The following is a 19,557-nucleotide window of genomic DNA, read 5'->3' as shown; positions in this document are numbered from 1 at the left end:
TCGGTTCAACGATCCTGATATGTATGGTGAGAAAAAAAGTCTCAAACCAACAAACGACAAACTCCAGCTTGGCGCTATCAGAGAGTGGCATACATTTGCCAGTGTTCATTGAGTGAGCACACTGAGCGCAGCTTCGGCCCTTTAGAGCGAGAGCATTTCAAAAAAACAAACTCATCCATCTCGCCCCATGGACAGTAGCGGGACACGAGGTTTGCCGATGCAACACCAGAGCCAAATCATTATGTATGCATTATTCCATTTTTAAATGTCACTAGCGGTCGGCTTTTCTGCCCCAGGAGGGGTTGACCGTGGAGGGAGGGAGATAAAGAGAAGAGAAATATCCCTTTGGACCCCTGAGCCAACTGCATAGACTTTGAAATCGGGTCGGTGGATGCCGTAAAGCGAGCGAGCCCTTTTATCGACGGGCACAGAAATAGTGAGTTTGATAGCTCTCCGTGTGATTTTCGGCTCATTATCTCCAGGTGGTTTTAAATGACAGCCCCCTGTCACCATCATTGATGGGTCCTTGATCTGGTGGCTCCTGTTTCTGTGTCAGTCATCAAGGCCCTGATGTCATCACTTAAATGTACCTCACTTCTTTAGTGTGGGAGGAGAGAGAGAGAGAGATAAGCCCGGAAATTATGAGAAAATAGATAATTGTTTGTTTCTTCACCTTATTGGAGCGCTAAAAAAAGTTTGGGCCAACTCGAGTAGGATTTGTAGCGCGTCACGCTGTGTCGAAACGTCCGTTTGGAGATGACTTGTAGGCTGTTGCTTGCTTGAGTTTCAGTCAAAGACATTGTGTATTTATGTTTAAATAAAACAGTCTGTGGCCGTGCTTCTTCTTCACAACATTAAAGCAGAAAAAATACTCCTCTTGGATGACAGTGAAATTGCTGTTGCAAAAGGACAGTAACACACTTGTAGAAAAAAAAAAAAATGCAAAAGTTCCATAAATATTCCATGCTTGATAAATAATTAAATAAGTCAGTTTTTCCCCAGAAAGTATAGTTGTTGAGTCGAGTTGTTAATATTTTACACACAAATCAGAGCATTTGTCAGATTTTGATTACCGCTTTGAACTCATTCAGAACTTACATTTTCAAACAAACTTTATTTCACAGATACTACAGACTAAATTATTAGAAGTATTAGTATTTGACTGATAACCATCAGACCAGCTGAGGTGGGTTCTGTCTCTTTCCTTCCTAGCTGGTAGAAGGAGGGTGCAGAGCGTGGTGACGTAGTGACCACTCGCAGCGCCAGTTGGTGAACTGCTTTAGCTGGCGAGCTAACCGCTAACCTGCTAGCTGGCCCGGCCGGGCTAGTACAAGTCGGTGACACTAGTCGGTGACACTAGCCGTTTTTACGTCCATTTAGAAGTATTGCGTTAGTAAAGCGGTATGGAAAGTGCAACATTTTATAAAACCACATCTTTGTTGTTGAGCAGTTAAAACTCTCTGTCCCGTCAAAGGTCAGCGGTGTCAAGTACACAACAATTGTGTTCTGAAGAACGTGCCGTACCAGGACAGCATCATATATGACGTCACAGAAGTTGTCAAAACTTGTCTTTGGTGAGACATCGTGAGGCTGAATAAAACTAAATAAAAAAGACTTGAGGGGGGCGGAGTGACCACCAGACACCACTTCCTGCCCTCCCCCTTGGTGTTTGTATCACTTCTGTTCCGTTGAAGCTGTTCCGTTGTGAAGCCCTTCAGTCGCCCTCCAATCGCCCCCCCCACCCCCCGCTCAGCTCCCTTCTCCCCTCCTGCTGTCCATGTCACACGGGTGACATCAAAGCAGCATAACGCACCCCCCCCCCCCCATCCAGCCATGGCCGCTGACCCGCGCTCGACCAGCAGCCCGATTTTTAACTGCGAGTGACATTTCTGAGATGCCACGAATTCCTCCTGTGAGAGCGGGGGTCTCTTGAAGGAGAACTTTTTTTTTTCAAGTCTTTCTTTTTTGAAGCGTTTCTCAAAGGGGGTTACTGTTGCAATAATAATGTGTGTGTGTGTGTGGGGGGGTGGGGGGGTGTTTGATGTTGTAAAAAAGAAATCAAAAGCATATAAGTCGACTGGAGGGCCTTTACAATGCCGACGCTCATTCCAGCACATATAAGTAAGATGTACAATGTGAACATTTCAGGAGGGATTCTGAGATCTTCTGTATTTTATCAGTGTGAAAACAGTCTGGACAGAGTGGACGGGGTCAGCTAATCCTCCCCCCCTGTGCCATCCTTTCCTCTCTAATAGGATTTACACAGGAGGGGGGAGAATGAAACTTTTTGGAAATATTTCTCAACATATATTTCTGCCCTCTTCCCTCTTCATCCATAATTCAGCCCGTTCAAATGTCTTTTTTTTTTTTTAAGCCTCTTTCTTGACGTCATGTCTCGATCTATCCTGCCAGTGAGGGTTGAATGATTGAGTAGGGCCTTCTCATCGCCCCTCCCCTCCCTCTTTCTCTTGCAACTCTGCTAGACATCTGCAGAAATGAAATTTGGGTTTTCTTCGCGAGGTGGTTAGCGCTGCTGCGTGCGTGTTGAGATGAAACGGAGTTGCCCGGCGAATGAAATTAGCCCAGCTCTTATTGTCACCTCTGAATGGATGCCAGCTACACGCTGCTTTTTACACCGGTGTAAATCAGCAGAGTTTAACCTCGATTTAAGTCTTCGAACCTTCTCTCCGCCTCATTGTCTCTTTCAGAAAAGCCATTGAAGAAAGACACAGAGGTAGTAACGGAGAGTAGGAGGGAGAGGGTGAGGAAGGGTGTGCTAGTACACATCATCCACTGCAACAAAAAAAAAACACTCCCCCTCTATCTCACTTGAGAAGCATCAGTTACAATACGACGTTGTTACAAGGGGGAAGGAAGGAAGAAAGGCCAGAGGACATTATTATATCCATTTTTGAGAGTGGTTATATGGCGAGGTTGGGGTTTTGAGAGGCTGCTTGGAGATGAGAAGACACATACTGCAGAGAGAAGCCTAGTATTTGAGTGTTTCTAAGTACACTTCTCTCTCTCTGTGTGTGTGTGTGTGTGTGTGTTTGAACACCGATATCTCGTCCAAACGGGTGTTTTTTCCGAGGCATCTGGGAGCCACAAATGTAACCTGCCAATTTCTGCTTCTAGCCTCTCACAGCCAGATTTCTTCAATTGTTTTTGCAGCATATGTAAGCCTGGAAACACGCCATCCAGAATCGATATCAGCCCAGTCAAAAATGTTTGTTGAATATGAATAAACTCTCAAAAAGAGTGCTCCGCTGATGAGATTGTGAGAAGGGGTCAAAATCGATGCAGCGGAAGCAGAGATACTGTCTTATTTTTTTTAGTCCATGCACTGTTCTTCCTTGCCAAAACCTGACGCCTACATTGCCCACAATGCAACTTGCCGGCCAACAGTTAAGTCAGAGTTTAGGACGGTTATGGCTACAAAAGGATCCGTCTTGTGTAAAGTTGTTATGCGGTTGCGAGAGTTCATTTTCATGTGTTTTACATTCGGCCTGATTCTTCTCTCCACAATCCTGAAATGCACTTTCATTATTAGCTCAATATATGAATTCCCTGTCTTTAGAGTAGCTTCATTTAAACAGAAACCATCATCTCCAGTGAGACTGTCATGCAAACGACTGCTGAAACTATGGATGGACCCGTTTGTCCCTGCAGTAGAAAATCACAGAAGTAAAGTAACACATGGAAAGCACAGTGGGCTGAAATAGGGACCCGTCACCCGGCCGTGGAGCAGCCTTAACAGAGGAGCGCTGGGTCTGAAATGCCGTGCTGCGGGAGGTTATGAATTATTAAATGATGTCATATCAGGGGGCAAAAACAGTCGCACACACAAAGGAGATCCATGAGCGGCAGCGACATCGATTGGCGCTCGGGGGGGGGGAAATGGCAGCGGGGCGGGTGGCACCCTTCTACCCCCCCCCCTCCTATCCTCTTCACGTCCTCTCTCTGTGCACGCCTATGGGACGGCGGATGGAAGAGTTTTTTGGGGGGAGCGTTTTAAAACCCTCTCTTGCATGTTTGACAAGAGCAGACAGTGATGGCCTCGCCTGCTCTCTGCTTCTTCCACCTCAGCTTCCCATTTTTACCGAGCACTGATTCTCTTTTAGGTCAGGAGAGTGTTTTTTTCTCCTTCCTTTTACTCGATACTTCTTCCAGCTTGCCTTCTCCCACGCACGCACACACACACACACACACACACAAACGCACATGCGTGCAGTTGACCGTAGTACAGTGACTCAAGGTGGGCACTGCCACCAACAACAAGCATGCAGGTGGACATTCACTGTAAGGGGCTTTTAATGGATCGTACTACGTGAATGAAATATTCAGGACATTTAATCAAATACATTAATGTTTCAAAGGATGTCCTTCTTTAAATAGTTCAAGAACATCTGAAAGATAAACTTCTGTCTATGCAGAGAGAGAGAGGCGAAAGTCAGACGGAGAGGAAAGTGGAGGGGAGTTGGAAGAGAGGTTCCTCTAATGAGGATTAGGGGTGAATTGAGGACTACGGGGAAGTTAATGGAAATTGGACTATAAATGCTGCAGGATTCGGCGCTTACATTCTAAGTATAAAAAGCTTTTTCAAAAAGAGTTCTGCCCAAACGTTGAATTTAAAGACCTTCACATTCCATCATTTCATATCTTTTTTTTATTAGGACTGTATTCAAAGAGGTGAAAGTAAATTCTCGGCCCAGGAAAAAGGAAAAAATATCACTATCACTCTTATATACCAACACTCAGTAATGGTTGTTGGACAACATTGGAGCTCTATGCGTATACTGTATATAGGAAGTGGACGTAGTCGCGGTGACGTCGCCCATTAGTTTTTTGGACTACGGTTTTGAAGATTCGAGTTCGACATTTCGGGCCGTTTCCATCTTTGTTTTTGGGCGTCTCCATCTTGGCTTTTTGCAACCAGAAGTGACACGAGAGAGTTCAGTTCCATGAACTGAGAACACTGTGTGAAAGGGTTGAAGTTGTGAGACGAAAACATGGACAACTTCCAGACCGGACAACGCTGTGGTAGCGACTTGTCAATCACAAGGTAGCCCCGCCCCCTGAAGCATACCCTGCTTTATTGCCTATTCAACTCTAAATTTAATTTACTAAATCAACATCATGCTGTATTGAAGAAGACTTGAAACCAGCGATTTAGACCATAAACTCATGTTCAAAATGTTTACTGAGGTAATAAATCACGTGAGCGGTAAGAAGACTTCTTTTATCAACCAGAGTCGCCGCCTCCTGATGGACATTAGAAAGGTTGCTGCCTGGTGTGTGGATACAAACAATACTTACTTACTTAGTAGAATCAATTCATAGTTTTTCATTGGATTTGTTGACAATAATAAAAATATAGAATAAGCACCATTTGAACACTGGAAGTAGTTTGAAACTAGATAAGACATGTATAATTATTATACACTGTAACTCTATATGTTTCCAACAACAATACACTTCCCAGTGTCAGAAGGTCGTCTATTAGGATATTTGGTGGGTCTGGTTTTTGTATATTAAAAGGTGCAAGTCTATCACCGCACACTGTGATGAGTAAAATCGTATTCGTACCCGTTTTTTTAGGCCCACAGTGAGTTGTTTTACTAACTGCAGCCCACGTTCATCTCATTTGTTTAAATCCCTGCAGGCTGTCGAATTTACACAGCCGGTTTTCTGATAAGATGATCGGAGGAAACGGTGTAAAAGTCTGTGGATTCAGGTATGATATCCCACGTGTGGTATTTGCAGTAATTAATGTGGGGATAAAGATCACTGTTTGGCTGTTAGTCGCTCACGTTGTCACCTTGGAGTACGTCTAAAACAACCAGAGGGATTTATTTTCCCCTCTCATTATGTCTTTCTCCTGCAAGTTCATTGTTCAGCGCAACTTCCACCACACTCGTCTTTTTTTTTTTTTTTTACAAGCGTTTCCTCCTTATATGGTCGTGTCGGCGCCTGTAGAACGTGACATGGCAGTCTGACCTGTTCCTGTCACCTGTTCATCCATTCGTCATCATTGTCCTCAGAGGCCTGAGCTGCAAAAGGAAATATTTATATACCACTCAAGTTGAAATCCAGTGAACAATGATAAAAAAAAAAAACTGTGTTGGATGATTATGGCAACACACGATACGTTCTTTAAAGGTGAAAGTAAACGTAGATCCTTATTCTCTCAGCGGTGGATTAATCAGCTAGTTATTTGCAGTGTGACACTTTAGATTGTGGTGGACTCTGCGTGGGCTGTTTTTTGTGTGTTTACCTTTTGGTTTTAGCGAGGCTTAAGTGTTGATGTGGCAGATTTTGCAGAAGGATAAAGGATTTAAGAAACAGACGTGGACTTTGCGGCTCAAAAAACCAGTAAAGCAGCATTATTACTCACTCAAATGTGTCTATGTGTTCCTATGTGAGTTTTTAAGTGGTAATTTACAAAACAAAACCCACCTCAGAGGGACCAACTAAGGCTTTAGTAGTGTCTTTGTGAGACGTATTAAATACGACCTTTTCATTCCTTGTTTTCTGGTCATTTCTTATCTTAAAGCTTGGAGCAAAAAGCCAATGTTATCGTTTATTTACTTTCAGTATCATGTGTGTTATGTAATGCACACTGGTGGATCACATGTCAATGCATTAAACATCTTCTGAATATGAAATTGCATTTAGAAAACATAAAAATGTTCTTAGGAATGTTTTTTTTTTTCTATCACGTCGTTCAGCCTACGTGTTGAGATCTACCGGGCATCAACCAGTACACAACACAGACTCCTCACTCTTAGTGGCCTTAGTTGAACTGTCTCTCTAAGCTCAACCAAAGCCAGACCCGGTTCCTCCACTGATGTGTGGGGATTATCAGTGGAGCGAGAGTTTATGAGGACATTAACCAGCCTTACGGGTGATGACGTTTGGGTTTAAAGTTCTCAGCCTGTCTTTTGGTACGAGATCTGTCCCCGGCTTTCCCAGAATGCCGAGTGCTCCTTTTCTGTTGGGGAGTAGAGACTCTGGCGCCGGTCACCTCAAAGCTCCTCTCAAAAGCGACGGGCAAACACCCTCACAAGATCACCCCTCTTTAGAGACTAATTCATTATCTCCCCTTTATCTCGATCAGTCATATCAATTTGTTTATTTCTCTAAATAATGATTTGTTCCGATGAGAGAGACAGAGTGAGAAACACAGAGGGAGGGATGGCTCGAGTCCCTGCTGCTGAGCCAGATTTGGTTGTCAAAGCCGTGCCAGGAGCTCTTGTCTGAGGCTGCTTATTTTTCTGTTCCACCTTTGTTTTGGGCCGACTGGCATCTCCATAGTAACAGCCGGCACTGGCGGCACTCTGCGCTGCATAAGAACGTAGCGGGTACACGCAGGGCTCTTCAGGTAGGGACAGGCCTAACATCAGAGGGAAGTTAGTTACAGTGAAGCGTTTGGCCTTTGGTCCTCACAACTAAGTGAGATTAATCAACATTGGCGAACAAGGGTTAAAATGCCTGATGGTTTCAAACCACTATCTCCCAGACTGCCTTGTTACTGTGTAAGCCTGCTTTGAATAGGCCGCATTAGCGGCGGCCGTTTGGAGCTGAAAGAATAGAGTTGAGTCAGCCGCTTTACTGCGCGGACAGCGTTTCTTTCGTTGCTCCCCTTCTCTGGATAGAGCGCTCCCTCTGTGGCCCCAACAGAGCCTCATTCTTTATCTCTCTCACTCTCTCACTCTCTCTTTTCTCCCACTTTGTTTTCTGCCCATCCTCTGTTGTAAGGTTCTGAACCGAGGTACAGAGAGCCTGACTTGTTGAGTGTTGGGTGGATCTGTTTCAGTGGTGTGTAGTCTCTTCACACTGTCAGCGAAATGTGACAGCAAATAGCTCGTTAGTTTTACTAAGTATTAACAATTACTAATCGATTGGCAGTCCATAGACAGAAAATGTATGAAGCACCAATGTCAAACCTTGTTCTAGCATTTACAATGAGAAACCTTTCCGTTATTTCATTGAATATATTCCTTTTTTTCAAGTGGTAAACTGACAGAATTTTAAAATGTTGCTCTGGGAAATTGTTAGTTGTTATTGTCATCAGTAGTACAGAGTACGACAGCCTCATGGGGTGACTAGCATGGCTGTAGACTTTTAGTCTCGTTGAGTAAGTGGTAAACAAACACTGCTGGTCGCACATATTTTTCTTAACATCCTCCTGTCACACCGCGGCCTTTGAATCCCCCTCTTATCTCTGCCTTTAACAGCGTTTCCTCCTCAATTATTGGTCCTCTGTGTATTTACTTTGTCTCTCTCTTCCTCCATCTTGTCTCGTTGACCTCAAGCCACCTCTGCCAGGCCGCCTTTCCACGTCAGAGAGTCTTTCAGAGTCGCTATTGGCAGCCGTTTATTTAGAAAGTGAGCTGAAATGAACCAATCTCCAGTCCTCTCACAGTGTTGACAAACTCTCAGGTGTAACACACACACACACACACATGCTCGCTTCCATTAAAACCTGGCCTGTGCTGATATGTGAGTGCCATTCAAATGCTCTGGTGGAAAGGCGCTCTCTGAAAGACAAGAGCGGATCTGGGTGTCTCCTGAAGCAGCCGGCATCTATGTCAACATTGGCTCGCCTAATTCGCACTCTCAGTGGGAGACGTCATCTCTTCCTGCAGGAGGCCGAAAACATCAAGCTGATAGCAGCAGTGGGATACTTCAGTGCAGAACACTCAAATACACACACACACACACACACACACACACACACACACACAAAGACAAACACGCTTAATAAGACAGTAACTGCACACACACACACTTCATCAACACTGACTACATTCATAAAGGTTCATGAAGGTGACCAGAGTAGACGAACCAAACGCGTCGCACAGTCCAGTCAATTAATTATACAGTTGTTAAAATGTGGTTGTGAGTGTTTGCTATTAAGACTGTTCATTTGAAGTGTACATATGAGATGATTAACGGTGATCCGCGGCTCTAGCGAGCTACAATATCGGTGAAGTGTTTCAGAGAGGGAGGGAGAATGTTGCTCGTGGTTTAGCTTAGCCTTCTGCTAACCTCATCTGTCACGGCTGCTGCACGGCTGAATTATTAGAGAGATTGGAGAGATGGCCCGCTGTTGGGCTTATTTTGTGTAACCAACGTTACGTTTGAAAGCATGGCGGAATTAGCGAGCTAACGGGGTAGCCAGCCTTCCGCCAGTTAGCTCGCTAATTCCACCATGCGTTCATGCAACACTGGTTACAGAAAAGGATGTGAACGAATCTGCTATCTGGCGATAGCAGTGTCCTTTCCTACGCTGTGACAAGACCTTGTGGATGAAACATTAAGTTGTTAAATTTCAATAGTTTAGCGGCTGGCTAGTTAGCTAGCTACCTTGCTAATTCCACCATGCTTTCATGCAACACTGGTTTCAGAAAATGAGCCCAACAGCGGGCCGGTGGCCAGCGGCAGCGCCGGGTCTAGCGGTCCCTCCGCCTCAATCCTCGCCACTAGGAAACCACTTGGATGGGAGGAGAGCAGGCGCGAGCTCCAGAGACTAGCTAGCTAACAGGCCAGCTCTGGAGATATCAGTCTCCCATTCATTGTCTATGGAGCAGCTCCCGACTTTATACCCGAGACCTTGTTCTCTGGTTTCTGGCTTTGAGAGAGTGTAGCTCATGTTCACAAACATTGATTGAACTTTCCTAGGCCATGGAGATACCATATAGGGATTCTTAATTTAGGTGGTGTTCCCCTTTAAAACCAATTAGCTGTGGTTTTGAAATGTGGTTTATGGTTTAATCTAATATGGGCATGACATTAATTGAGTTTGATCCCTAAAATGGCATCTGCAGATGTGTGTATGGTGCATTTGCGTGTCGTCAGGGTAACTTGGAAGCCAAGTTGCTTTTGAACAGACATAGAAATGTGACACGATAGGAGCCGTACCCAAAGGCGTTTGAGACTCCACAGTCACTGCTGCCTTTGACTCCGTTTCCAAAGCGTTTACCATGAAAGATTCTCCAGACCCTCCCATCGTTTGAGCCAGAGGAGCTATGGCTGCCTGAGATTACATGTCTGGTAGCTCTGGCTGAGTTTGGCACTTTCGGGGATCACAGTGCTTTGTCTCGCTGTGGCACAAACACATTTTGTGAGGAAAAACCATCTCAAATTCATCCTCACCCATTCAGGTTTGCTCGGCTGTCGCAGTTCTGCTTCATCGCCTCAGTGAACGTCCTCGCTCTTTCTTCGTGACCACGAGCCGGAGATCATTTAATCAGAAGTCTTTTTGAGCGAAATCTGCACTTTTATGAGCCTGCTTGAATGCACGGAAAGTGTAACAGAAAGGGGAGCGAGAGTGCATCATCGGCCCATGTGAGCTAATATATTGTAGTGTGTGTGTGTGTGTGTGTGTGTGCGTCTGTGGGAATGTTTGGGGGTGTGTGTGTGTGTGTGTGTGAGCGTGCAGGGATGACTCAGAGCAGTTGCTGGCAGCTCAGGTGAACGTGTTAAGCCCCTTGAGCCAGCCAGTTGATTAGAAATGTGGTTTGAGACGATAACTGAATCGGCATCTCTCCTCAGTCGGACGCCATTTCTTTTTCAGAAATAGTTTTTAGTCTCAATAAAAGAGGTGTTTTTCTCCCCAACTGCAGCTTGGACCGCTCAGCACATGGACACAGTAGCATTATTAAAGAAAATACCATTTCCTTGTTGTTATTTGACAGAAGTGTCTTTGGGTCCCTTCTGTTCAGAACACTTTCCAGCTGACATTGACATGTGAAATTTGGAGGCCTCTAGTGGTGAGCTGACAGATTGGAACCAACTGAAACTACGGTGGGCCTTCACGAAAAACTTGTATGACCCTATCTAGAGTCAGTGTTTGGTTTGTCCGTTCTGGGCTACTGTAGAAACACGGCGGTGCAACCCGCTCGACATGTAGATACAAACGGCTCATTCTAAGGGGACAAAAACCTAACAATTCTTATTTTCAGGTGATCATACACAAAAGAAAACATACTTGTATAATAAATAAAAAAGAACCCATTGTAACCATTGTCAGTTCAAGCTGTTCCCAGTCGTTCTGCTCCATGACAGAGGAAGCTACTAAATGATTTCGGGGGACCTGTTAAGCCTTCAGTGGTTGCTGATTCAAGTTAAAAGAAGAAGAAAAAAAAATATATATAATTTAGTTTCTTGATTGATAATTAAATTAGTGTGTCAGCGCCGTGGTTGTAACGTTTTGCAGCTATAAAAACTCGCCCACCCACTCTTTCCCACACACACTTTAAACCAAACTCCCACTCACTCCCCAGCACGCCGTAGAGGAGCGCGTCGTTACCGTCTCACATGAATGCGCACCACGGGGAATCAGCAGGGGGCTTTTGATAACGGCGTATGTTTTCATGTAGGGATTGCAGCGTGAGGATCTCTGGAGGGTAGCGGGGGCCTCTGCCAGAGGCGCTGGGCCAGAGAGATTTACAGAATTGAGCCCCCAAAACCAAAAGGTGAGGAGCAGAAGAAGCCAACTCGGGTCACAGTGAGTGACGCCAACCGTCCTGCTGATGGAGGGTGATTTACATCACAGCTGCCCGCTCCACTGGGTCCTTAATCTTGTCTCACGCTGTGCTGTAGGGGAGCCTTGATGGGATAAAGATAGCACACTTTTAACTGTGTGCTTACAAACGTTTTTTTTTTTTTTTTTGCATCTTTCCGTGACTGAATGTTTTTTGACAGTTGCCAAAATCTTGCATGTTGTGTGATGTTGTCCTGCTGTAGGTAAAGAAAGACAGACAGGGAGGGAGGGAGGGAGGACGAGAAGAAGACAGCAGCACATGGAAGCCGCAGGTGGGGGAGAGATGGGCACGATGCAGCTGCTGCAGGATCCCTAAGACAGCCAGAGGAGCAATCTGCTCTTTGTTTTTTAGCTTAGCTGTGTGCATATAGTGCTGACTACACACACACACACACACACACACCACCAGGTGAGTGACAGCCGTGGAGTGAGGTTGACTAATCGCCAGCAACAAGGACATTAGCACATTTGTAATTGGTCGCCGTGGCGCTGCTTTGTTTCGATATGCGAGGAAAGACGCCCCATTAGGTTTCACAGATATATTATATTATTGTGTGAAAAAAAAACTAACAAGCGCTCTTGTTCCTCACGACATCGCCAGTACAGTCGGCACACAGAGGAGCTGACTGAAGCGCCGGCACGACCCATTATTAATGTGACAATACAGTGGCTGTGGCTGTGCGTCCTTGAAGTTTAAGTGTGTCGAACAACAAGCGGGCCGAAACCGCAACAATCTCGCTGACGCACTATACCCATGAGTCCTTGCCGCTCTGTTGGAAAACAGGAGCTCAGGCTGGGCCAGTCAATGGAGTCTAAACTACTGCTCCAACACTTAGTCTTTTCTGTTATTTTGCTGCTATAGTGCTGACAGCTCCCATGACGTGGCGATGCCGAGCTCCGCTGATGGCCGGTGATGTTTTCCCGTTTTGACCTCCTCATCGGGCAAACGGAAAGGGAGAACAAAAACACGCTGTTCTTTTCCGATGTGACCTTAGCTCTTCTTTTTTTTTTTTACACCCCTGAAAACTTGCTCGATCCGCTGGGAAAGGCTTCGCTGTCAATTCTAAAAGTAGCACATTTGAGAGCATCGGTGTAATAATAGAAAGAGGATCAGGGTGCCAAAGTCACTATCAACGCTCATCACAAATAATTCAGTTATTTTTCTCGAAGGTATGTGTGTTCGAATCCTGCAGAACCCATTGCCACGAGAGCTCCAGGCTTTTGGCTCCTACACTCTGATTAGATCAGCTCTTTGTGCTGTAATTGACCAACACCTGGCTGTAAAAAAGATATGAAAGTGGCTCTAAACGCAAAAGCATGAGCAGAATGGAACTATCCTTGGCTGCAGTAGGAAAAAAAGCCTTTTATTTTTAGCCAATGAATATTTCTTCTCGTCTTTCCCTTTAGTTGTCACTTTTTATGCCTACTCATTGCTCTACAATTTTGTGAAAGAAGCTTGTCCACAGTTTATCACTGAAGTCATTAAGAGAACAACACAAATGAAGCATAGCGTTAGTTCATGCAGGACACGGAAGTCATACGCCCCCCCAGCTGTAAGCAGACGACAGCCAGCCGATTGAATCACAGCTTCCAATCGGCCACGCACCAATCACAGCCCACTCTCACTTCAAGGAGTTTTTTTTTAAATATGGCTCCCTCCTCACTGATTCATTCTACACCTACGCTGTTACAGACCGTACTGCTGGCAAAGCTTTGCCTCCTTCTGCCCAGCCGCCACCCCTTTTTTAGTTCAGAGTTCATCTTTCATGGCAAATGGTTGAAATGTATTAAAAAAATGTACTTCTGGCTCATTCCTGTAAACCCTTGGGGGTTGTTGCTCGGTGCTCCCTGCTTTGGCTCGGTAGCTGCTGGCTAATCCGGGGAGCATTAAAGGAGAGGAGCCATCCACGCCAAGTATTTCCATTTGTTGCAATAAATGGTTAAAATCTATGACGAGAGTGTTCCTGACTGAAATACAGGCATTTCAGCTGGAGCACGCTGAGCTCTGAAAGTAAAAGTAAATCTGAAGAAATCTATTACACCGCCGGGGGGCATGTAGATGCTGCCGGTAATTTTGTCCCCAAGCAACAGGAGGCGGTTGAATGTGGCCTAGATCTGTTGGGAGTTTTTTTAATTTTTGTTACACCCAGTGTGACAATTGAACAGCTTAGTGCTACTGAATATTAGTATTCGCTTGCTATTGCCGCGGCCGGCCCCCGCATCTATTTCTGGCAGAGCTGGAGCGGCGTCGCGGTGGCATTCGTTATTCCTTGGGTGCTAAATAAAGAGGCGCAGTGAGGTGCTCTCTCTGTCTCTCCCTGTGTTTTAACGGTGCATATCTGCAGCATGTATATATATATATATATATATATTTTTTTTTTTACATATACAGCATGTGTTTTTGCAAGATAGACAGTTTCTGTTTCTGTCTCCCTATCTCAACCTCTTACTGTCGCACAATGGAGCCGTCTGTTTATCTGCTCCCAGATCTGCCTAAGAGGTTGATGACCTGCCCCATGTGGTGCGGTGAAAAGCCCTCGTTCTGATCAATTATGCATAGAGAATTCAGTATCAAAGCCAGTCTTTGTCTCCCTCTCACATTCCCCCTCCTCTCCATCACAAACAACTTTCTTTCTTGGCACTTTGTGTGCTCAGCGAAATTAAATGTGTATGAGTGACAATGCAAAAATGGTCACAGCAGTATGGCTGAACTGCAGACTTCCAGTTTTTTTTTTTTTAAATATTCAAACAAACCACGCAGAACATGCTGGTAGCGATGAATGAAGGTAAAAGGCTTCACACTTTACAGCGGCATCTCGTGTGCATCTGCAGCGCTTAACGGCTCTCTTAAGGTGAATGTGAGGGCAGTTTCAAATCCCACACTTCAAAAATGATGCATTATCTCGCAACCATTGCGCACAGAGTACCTGCCACGCTCTTGTCCTTGTGCTTTTATTAGCAGAGTTGTCACGGTACTTCAAACTTTTCCTTGAAATTGTGGCGTGATCTGTTTTATTGAATTTGCATACTAGTAATTAAAAAAAATACTAGTTGAGTTAGTTTATATTTTGCCCTCATTCACACACAAACACGGATGACTCTGGACTCTCGGGTCACACTGTGGCTGATGAAAATGTCCTCTGTTCCCATATGTTGATTGAGGGGAATGAGGCCAGGGTTGCCATGGTGATGCTTGTAACCGAGTCTGTCTCTGGAGGGTCTGAGGATTGTTCTGCATTGTCCTCCAGAGAAGAGACCAAAAAAAAAAAAGGGCAAAACGGAGAGTCGGTCACGGCTCGGCCTGTGATTTACAAATGAGAGGTGGTAAACACGCCATGTGAAATACATCAGCATTGTCATTTATAATGACATAAATGCATGCAGAGGCAGATTTAAAGAAATCTCATTTGATTCGGTGAAAATATGGCTCAGCTGGAAAATCATACATGATTGCCAGAGATTAAAAAATGCGGTCAATGCGAGATTCAGAATCTCTGCGTCTTAGTAGTATGAAGAATGACTTTGGGGTAATTCTCTTTTTTTCGTTCTGGCGCCCCAACTCTCTAAGTGAAAACCGATGCTCACCAGCACAAAGTGGAAATTGAAGTCAACTTTAAATCACCCCTGCTGCATCGCCTGGTCCCCAGGTGCCGACGAGTCCCTTGTCCAATCTCTACAGCTCACACAGGACGTCTGAGCCGCCCGGGACGGAGGCACCGCCCTCCGTCCAGCTCACACATCACTCTGTTCTTTCCTTGCCTTAATTGCGCTTTTATCTTGCGTGTAGCCACGTCAAGACTTACCACTCGAGCAGATGGCTGAGGTGTGTGCACGTGGAAAACACGGCTCCCGACCAGCTGTTCGTAGCCAATCAGCGTCTTCTTCTGCGTCGACTCTTTGGTGACCTCGCCAGACACCGTAGCACTTAATTGGAAATCTTGTCCCGTGGTTTCTGTCGGGAACAAAAGTTGGAGATACAACTATTGATATACTATTAAGCGGCGACTTGAAGAACAATGAGTTTTTATGTTGTTTTTATTCACTTAGTAGAGAAAAAAAAATAAAGACGAGGCCAAGGCTGGAGATGTGCTGAAGGTGGAGTTTGAAAGTAAACTGTCACACAGGAGATTATTTTTGTGCTTTTGCTTCATTATATATTCTAGTAAAGAGACATCCTGGGAGAAGATTTCCAAAAAAGCAGCTCATTGTTCAAAGTGAATGCAATGATTGGATTTTGTTTGAACAACAGTGAATCTTCATCAGAGTTGGATTGTCATTCTACCGTTTCTTGCTGCCGTCTTATTTGTAGTTCATGGCGATTGCGGTGAAGCCAAAGACAATTTCGTGGACAATAAAGTTTCTAACCAACTAATCTCGGCCTGACGACAGATACGACTCTGGGTTTGTATCTCTTGATGTTTACACTCCGATTAGCAACCGGAGATGCGAGACGACGTCTTCGACCTGGTTGTTTCACAAGCGATCAGCTCGCAAGCTAATATGAAGCCAATAAAAAGCTAAATCACCACCATCACACCATAGCTGGTTGTTCCCAGATTGCATCGTCAGCGTTACTAGTAACACCTGTGCTTTTCGTAAACTAACAGGTCAAATGTCTGCAGTAAACATGAAAAAAAGGCCTCTTGTTCACGCGGACTCACTGGCAAGTCCTACTGGGACATTTGATGGAAGTGAGACATCGGTAACGATGTTTGTTTCAGCTGTGCTTTTCCGGTGTTTTCACTCCCGTCACCTTGGTAGACCTGTTGCTGTCCGCGTTCTGTGGGTGTGTGCAGACTGTACTTTAGTTTGCATCTGCTTCACTTTCTTCTTAGTTTTATTGCAACTCCGTTCCACCCAGTCTCAACCTGCCCAGAGTTGTTAGGCAGCGTGATTGAAAACACCTGTGTGGGTGTGCAGGGCCTTTTAAACGAATCTGCGGAGCACAATTGATCAATTCCTTTTCAGTGCCAACGGTTAGTGCCAAAGAACTAGTGTGACAGTATAGTAGAAGAAGAATGAGTTGAAGGGTGGTTTTCTTTTGTGTAAGCGGCCCGAGAGGATGCCTGTTAACCTGCCTGAATCATGCTCCTACAAACTTAACGATCGTTGCTGTGCACATGGATTTTACCGTAAAGGTGCATTGTTGCTCCACTGTTACAGCTATAAAAAAAAACAAAAAAACCTGTCTTAAATTGTGTAGTTATAATCATGCGGCAACCCTACTGGTTCTGAAAAGGGAAGTCAATGCAGAAGTGCCTTAAACTTCATTTTCTTTCATTCTCTCTCATGGCCAGCAGAGATGGCAGTGGTTGCCAAAGGAATCTATCTCTAAGGAAATAACTCTTATTCTCACTTGATTTATTACCTCAGTACACGTTGTAAACAGTTTAACAGTTTATGGCCTCAATCGCCAGTTTCAAGTCTTCAATACAGCATGATGATTTAGTAAATAATGGTCCCATTTAGAGTCAAACAGACCATGAAGCAGAGTAGGCTTTAGGACGTGGCAACCTTGTGATTGACAGGTTGCTACTTGTCTGTGTTTTCGTGTTAGAACTTTAACCCTTTCACAGTTTGTGGACGGTAGTCATAAACCTTTTGGTCACCTAAAAATGCCTTATTCAGCGTTTGGGTGTACTTCTGCTGCGTTCAAGACAACCCTAATTTTCCTTGTTTAAGTTTCATAGTTCTGACCTCCAAGTGACAAAGTGATGTGTCTTTGGCAAGTGCACACACAACTGATCTCTCCGCACTGCAGCCTCTACATTTTTTGGGGGCATTGTTTTGCTATATGATAGCATATTAGCATATCTTAAAAAATACAGGCAGATGGACCGTATTTACGTTGCCTTTTAGTTGATGGTTTACCATTTGCAATGTGCGCTTCAATTGTGTGAGGTCAGACAAAAAAACGGCTTCATAGTCCGCTATACAAGATAAAGATTCGTCTTTATCATCTATTGCTCTGTTTCCTCGAGTCACAGTTGGCCATCTTTTATTCATCGGCGTCATTCTTTTATTCTTGTGTTTGTCTTTGAAGTCTCTCTGCCCTCCTGCTGAGTCCGACGCAGCGTGCGGGGCATCCTAGTCATTTAGTTTATTCAGCAGACATCAGCGTGACACCGGCGAGGATGGTTGACATCTCAAATATTTCTCTGACTCCAAACGGTGTTGACTGATTAGCATTTAAACTTTCCCTCTCTTTCAGACGGATGAAATCCCCTCCATGCTGTAACATTTTATGATTCACCTTTTTTTTTTTCCCCCATTTAGTTAAATTGTCTCACTCTGTCTGGTTCTCCCTCTTAATCTATATCCGTATCTCTCTGTTTGATCGTCTCCTAGTTTATCGAAGAAGTAACCATTTTTTAAAGTATATTGTCTCTAAATAATGAAGGCAAAGGGAAAAGTCAAAGAGATTGAGTTATTCTTTGAGCTCGCATTTTGTCCATATCTGCAATTAGGTCTGGTTAAAGCTGCTATATACTACACGAGGGCTCATTGGCTTCTGTTAAAGAGAGTTTTGCATTATCTCTCCCTGTGCAACAAGAGAAGCGTCATATATCTGATGCCTGATATTGACTCAACAGAATAAAGGCAAATGGGATCCACTTCTCGCATGCAGCCTCAATTTGTAACAGACAGACAACAATGTATTTGTTTAAGAAAGTCTTCTCTGCTGCAGCCTTAATTCATTTATTGTGGCTTGTAGGCAACTCGTGTTCTTATTCCTATTTAATATCATTCTGAAGATGATGGTGTGTATTTATGAATCTGCCTGCAAAGGATGTTCTCATAAATGTATTCCATGTCCACTAAAGCGATCATTTGTCTGCAGGGACCCAGTTCGTCGGAGGATCCTTCCAGCCCCAGTTCAGCCGGCAGGCAGCAGCCTCGAGATCGACACAGTTTTGTCCACGAACACTTCCAGGCTCAGTACAGGTGAGCAGCACAGACGTGAGCAGCGTGCTCACAGATTACGAACGTGTTTTTTCCTAACGTGTCAGATTGATGATCTCAAATCCAGTCCTTTCTAGTCTCTAACTTTTAGGAATCTTAAGATGGCGGCGGCTGGACTGAATGCATCGTAGGTTCAAGTCTGGTCGAGTAGATTCTGTAGCTATGCAGACTTTTCATCCAATCTTGAACCCCTCATAGACAATAAAAGCAAAGCAAAGTACAATTTAAGTAAATAATGACCGCAAGTTTGAGGAATGTCTGACAGCTTGTGTCGTTTCCCCTTCCGCCGACGTTTAAGTGCACGGGCTCACACCAGGGTTCAAGCACGGTGGCCCGAAAAAGTGGTCACAGGGAGAAATAAACCCCTGCTCCACTTTGTGTGGTACTCCTGACGGAACGGGATCGGGACAGACGGCTCTGTGCTGTCGCCATGCGCAACAGAATGCTCATATTCCTCACTGAAGCTTCGAAGCCCCCAAAATGTGTTCGGGACAGCCCCAGTTTTGTATTGTTTTGTTGTCTATTTGTTTTTGTGAGTGTTTTTTTCAAGGGGTTTCATCGTGATGTAATAAGTTTGACCTAAGAAAAAAAAAAAAAAGGAGACATTTCTGTCAAAAGCATAAAACTCAAAACAAATTTTCCATCTCAAGTCCCTGATCAATTATGCAGCAGGCTTTCCACCAGGCACTTTATCGAATGTCCTGAGGTTGTGTTTAAATAAACAGGGTGCCATACATACCATTAAAGAGAATAGGTATTCAGCACCTGTGGGTAGACATAAGAATCACTAGCTCCAGAAAGTAGGTCAGACAGACCTGAAGGATTCATAGGATTCGTCTTTAGCGCTGCTTTATGGCTCTTTTGGCTTCGTTCACAGAGCAAAGTCAGAAACTGAGGTTTTCTGCTTTAGTAGCACCTCCATTATGGAATTGACTTGAGACCTTTCAGTAAGCTTTTCGGCACGCTTGACGGCGCACATTTACTTCACCTCTTACCTTCGCTTTCCACTTGATTCCAGAACAATAACAATGATATAAGCTGGTAAA

At 44.6% G+C, this 19,557-nt stretch overlaps 1 protein-coding gene across 1 annotated transcript in view; it reads left to right on the top strand.

The window, feature by feature from the left end:
- The window catches only part of usp43a (ubiquitin specific peptidase 43a), a 92,965-nt gene that overhangs the window by 14,536 nt on the left and 58,872 nt on the right, over positions 1–19,557 (top strand). The window contains exon 3 of the mRNA XM_076090257.1: positions 18,390–18,493. Coding sequence (XP_075946372.1) covers positions 18,390–18,493 — 104 coding nt within the window. The remainder of the gene's footprint in view (positions 1–18,389; positions 18,494–19,557) is intronic.

Source organism: Anarhichas minor, unplaced genomic scaffold (assembly GCF_050575085.1).
Source record: "Anarhichas minor isolate MPS153535 unplaced genomic scaffold, ASM5057508v1 ptg000012l, whole genome shotgun sequence".
NCBI lineage: Eukaryota > Metazoa > Chordata > Actinopteri > Perciformes > Anarhichadidae > Anarhichas > Anarhichas minor.
This window is presented reverse-complemented; position numbering and strand designations above follow the sequence as displayed.